The 4,830-nt window shown below is 45.1% G+C and overlaps 1 protein-coding gene across 1 annotated transcript; it reads left to right on the plus strand.

Moving 5' to 3' along the window:
* The first annotated feature begins 2,705 nt into the window (after positions 1-2,705).
* TAF8 (TBP-associated factor 8) lies at positions 2,706-4,481 on the plus strand. Its single transcript, XM_028082417.2, has one exon. The coding sequence runs from the start codon at positions 3,157-3,159 to the stop codon at positions 4,207-4,209; it is 1,053 nt and encodes a 350-aa protein (XP_027938218.1). The 5' UTR covers positions 2,706-3,156; the 3' UTR covers positions 4,210-4,481.
* The last annotated feature ends 349 nt before the right edge of the window (positions 4,482-4,830 follow it).

Below are 4,830 nucleotides of genomic sequence, written 5' to 3' on the forward strand. Positions count from 1 at the left end.
CATCTCAATTCATCCTATTTCATCCTATCGAGGATGTGATATGGTTCCAAAGGGTGAACTGGACAATTCCAATAAGATTTCATTCTTGAACAAAAATCCGATAGACTTTTTGGAGGGAGGGTCCCATTGGCGTGCAAACTTGGGTCGGAATCGGAACATATGGCGCCCACCGTGGGGACCGACAACTCCCCTTCAACTTCCCTTGCCCTCGACTAGAGGGCTTGTTCCGGTACACCCAATAAGTCCCACATTGCTTAGAAGTCGAGGTTAAGCGAAGTTTAAATACTCCTACCTCGTTCCACCCTCCGAGGCACCTTTTAAGGAGAAAATCGTGACGGAGCTAAAATGCTCCAAAGCGGACAATACCTCGGGCCTTCAACTTCCCTTGCCCTCGACTGAGGGGCTTGTTCCGGTACACCCAATAAGTCCCATATCGCTTAGAAGTCGAGGTCAAGCGAAATTTAAATATTCCTACCTCCTTCCACCCTTTGAGGCACCTTTTAAGGACAAAACCGTGACGGAGCTAAAATGCTCCAAAGCAGACAATACCTTGGGAACGTGGTGGTTGTTCCTAACGATGGTTGCCGGACGAGCTTGGGTCGGAATCGGAACATTTGTTTCGGTACACCCTATAAGTCCCACATAGCTTAGAAGTGGAGGTCAAGCGAAGTTTAAATACTCCTACCTCCTTCCACCCTCCGAGGCACCTTTTAAAGACCAAATCGTGACGGAGCTAAAATGCTCTAAAGCGGACAATACCTCGGGCCTTCAACTTCCCTTTCCCTCGACTGAGGGCCTTGTTCCGGTACACCCAATAAGTCCCACATAGCTTAGAAGTCGAGGTCAAGCGAAGTTTAAATACTCCTACCTCCTTCCACCCTCTGAGGCGCCTTTTAAGGACAAAATAGTGATCGAGATAAAATGCTCCAAAGCGGACAATACCTCAAGAACGTGGTGGTTGTTCCTAACGATGGTTGTCGAACGAACTTGGGTCGGAATTGGAACAATTGGTTGTCGGACGAACTTGGGTTGGAATCGGAACATTTGGCGCCAACCGTGGGGACCGACAACTCCCCTTCAACTTCCCTTGCCCTCAACTTGGGGGCTTGTTCCGGTACACCCAATAAGTGGAGGTCAAGCAAAATTTAAATACTCCTACCTCCTTCCACCCTCCGAGGCGCCTTTTAAGGACAAAACCGTGACGGAGCTAAAATGCTCCAAAGCGAACAATACCTTGGGCCTTCAACTTCCCTTGCCCTTGACTGAGGGGCTTGTTCCGGTACACCCAATAAGTCCCACATCGCTTAGAAGTCGAGGTCAAGCGAAGTTTAAATACTCTTACCTCCTTCCACCCTCTGAGGCACCTTTTAAAGACACAACCGTGACGGAGCTAAAATGCTCCAAAGTGGACAATACCTCGGGAACGTGGTGGTTGTTCCTAACGAGGGTTGCCGGACGAACTTGGGTCAGAATCGGAACATTTGGCGCCCACCGTGGGGACGGACAACTCCCCTTCAACTTCCCTTGCCCTCGACTGGGGGGCTTGTTCCAGTACACAAATTAAGACCCACATCGCTTAGAAGTCGAGGTCAAGCGAAGTTTAAATACTCCTACCTCCTTCCACCCTCCGAGACGCCTTTTAATGATAAAACCGTGACGGAGCTAAAATGCTCCAAAGCGGACAATACCTCCGGAATGTAGTGATTATTCCTAACGATGGATATCGAACGAACTTGGGTCGGAATCGGAACATTGGCGCCCACTGTGGGGACCGACAACTCCCCGCCTTCGATTGTGGGGCTTGTTCCGGTACACCCAATAAGTCCCACATCGCTTAAAAGTCGAGGTCAAGGGAAGTTTAAATACTTCTACCTCCTTCCACCCTCTGAGGCGCCTTTTAAGGACAAAACCGTGACGGAGCTAAAATGTTCCAAAGCGAACAATACGTTTCTAACGATTGCTGCCGGATGAACTTGAATCGAAATCGGAACATTGGCTCCCACCATGGGAACCAACAACTCCCCTTCAACTTCCCTTGCCCACCATTATCAGGAGGATACATTGGGATCTGATCGTTTTGAACAACCACCACGTTCCCGAGGTATTGTCCGCTTTGGAGCATTTTAGCTTCGTCACGGTTTTGTCCTTAAAAGGCGCCTCTGAGGGTGGAAGGAGGTAAGAGTATTTAAACTTCGCTTGACGTCGACTTCTAAGCGATGTAGGACTTATTGAGTGTACCGGAACAATATTTTTATTTATTTTTTCATATGAATATTTAAATTTTAATCAATTTAAAATGTCCAATAAAAATGTTCGTTTTATTTCAATGGTTCATCTCATTTTATATTCACAAAGTTTATTTAGATCTTTTCGATATTTTTCTTCTATTCACAAAATTGATTACAATTTCATTTCTTTTTGTGATTTTCTATAATGTATTACATTTCAAGAAACTTAACTCTCAAATCCATAAAATAAAATCATTTTTAGACTACATATTTAATCATCATTTTTATAATGATTTTAACTTTGATCTAATTGATCGAATTTGATATTTATTTAATTATATTTGATAAAAAAACTATAGGAAAATATTTATAGGTTGAATATTCGGGATAATGATAAAATTTTAGTTAACAGATGATGCAGAAAAGTGAAACCCATATGGCATTCGAAATCTATATGTACAAAGAAAGAATCGAAAATGCGTGGGCAAAAGGCTCCTAGTAGTTCCTGTGGCTTTGATTGACCAAAAAACAAGCTCACTACTCTATATATAAACCTTCCTCAGCTCCCTTCTTTCCCATTCATTTTCTTCCATTTCATTTGATCGCTCCATTCTTTGAATTCTCATTCCTTCCGCAATTCTCACTCCAACTTTTCAATAGCAACTCTTCCACCCAATTATCCTTTCACTCCATTCCCAAACTAACCTTCAGTTTCATTGCTCCAACACTCTCAATCACCACCACCACCCTCATCTTTGCAAGGTCTATAAATCAAACTAGATTTTCGTTCGTTTTCTTTAATTCTTTCATCTCTTCATACTGGTTTCCCGAAAGAGGCATTTTTCAATTGCAGCGTGTCAAAAATTCAAACCCCATGGAACGCGAACAATGCCGCGCGTGGAAACCCTAATTGCGCCCCCGACCAACCATGACCAACGGCGGAGAAAGAGCCGCGCCGGACGACTACGGCCGAGCCGCAGCACGTCTCGCGGTGGCGCAGCTCTGCAACGCCGCTGGGTTCCACGGCGCCACTGCCTCTGCGCTGGACGCCTTCGTCGACGTCGCAATCCGCTACCTCCTCGACGTAGGCAGAACCGCGGAGTCCCATGCGAACCACTCCGGCCGATCGCAGTGCACCGTCTTCGACGCGATTCGCGGCTTCGAGGACCTGGGAGCGCCGCGAGCCTTCTCCTGCCCCGGCGGAGTAAGAGATATCGTGAGTTTCGTGGAATCGGCGGACGAGGTTCCGTTCGCTCAACCGATTCCTCGGTTTCCGGTCGTTCAGGAACGACGTCGCATTCCGAGTTTTGATCAGATGGGGGAGACTCCACCGTCGAAGCATATTCCCGCGTGGTTACCGGCTTTGCCAGATCCGCATACGTATATTCACACTCCGGTGTGGAATGAGAGGGTTTCTGATCCTCGTGAAGATAAAATTGAACAAGCTAGGCAGCGTAGGAAGGCTGAGAGGTCGTTGTTGAGTTTGCAGAAACGTTTGTTGTTGCGTAATGGTTCAGTGGAAGCTAAAGCAAGAACATCCGCTTCACCAGATAGTACTGTTTTGGAAACTCAAGGCGTTGGTGATGACCATAAGGATGTTGATAAAGATGTTGCTCCGGTTGTTAAGGTTTCAGTTTTGGATGAGGGTAATGTTGGTGACAGGAACCGTGTTTCGGTGTTGGAGGCGTTTGCTCCGGCAATTGAGATGCTTGGGAGTGGAGGGTTGGGTGGTGATGAAGATGATGGGTTGGGAGAGAGAGAAAGAAGTGAGCTTCCTGTTGTGAGACCTACTGTGCATTTTAAGTTTAGGACTGGGAAAAAGTTCATTGGGGAGTCGTTGGATATGAGAATTCGGAATAAGGATGCGTCACGGACGGTGGCATTGGTTGGGAGAGAAGATGAGAGGGATGATAAGAAAAGGAGGGCTGAGTATATTCTCAAACAGTCTATGGAGAACCCGCAGGAACTCACTCTGTTGTAGATTGATTAGTGCATTTATGGACTTGGGCGTTGTTGATTTGCGTTAAAGAGGGCTGAGGGTGGATTGGAAATTAAGGGCTTTCGATGCTTTGTGAGGACTTTGTAGAATCATTCTTAACATGTTTTTAGAGCAGTTCAATTTGTTTCTTTTCTTGATAGTGTAGCTGTAATTTGTTAATGGATTTTTTAACAAAAAGCTCTTCTGTCCGCTTCTCATATTGTACTTTACTCACCAAATTCAATTGAATCAATACACTGAATTTTCTATGCAGTGATAGTATTGTAATGATGTAAAAATAGCTATTTTTTTAGGCACCACTCAGTTGATATAATCATGGTAATAAAGATTGCGAGTTTAGTAGTACACTTAGGTGATTTTACAATCCCAGAACCTTGGTTTGAGTGATCTCACAAGCAAACTCAATTTGGTAAACTCGTAGAAGGATCTCATTGACTCGGACAAACGCATGAGTTCAGGTTCGTGTGCTGAATGTAGGTCCGAGTGGGGGGAGTTCAGTTGCATATTCTTACAATAAAAACACCTACCTTGTTGTTTTGGGTCCCAAAAATAGAAGAAAGATTAGAGATCTTGAATTGCAGCTTCTGTCTGTTATTCCTCTAA

This window comes from Vigna unguiculata, chromosome 7, assembly GCF_037176805.1.
Source record: "Vigna unguiculata cultivar grain cowpea cultivar isolate G323 ecotype 2 chromosome 7, ASM3717680v1, whole genome shotgun sequence".
Taxonomy (NCBI): Eukaryota; Viridiplantae; Streptophyta; class Magnoliopsida; order Fabales; family Fabaceae; genus Vigna; species Vigna unguiculata.

Coding starts and splice junctions, on each gene's coding strand:
- TAF8 (XM_028082417.2), top strand. CDS start 3,157: ATGACCAACGGCGGAGAAAGAGCCGCGCCGGACGACTACGGCCGAGCC.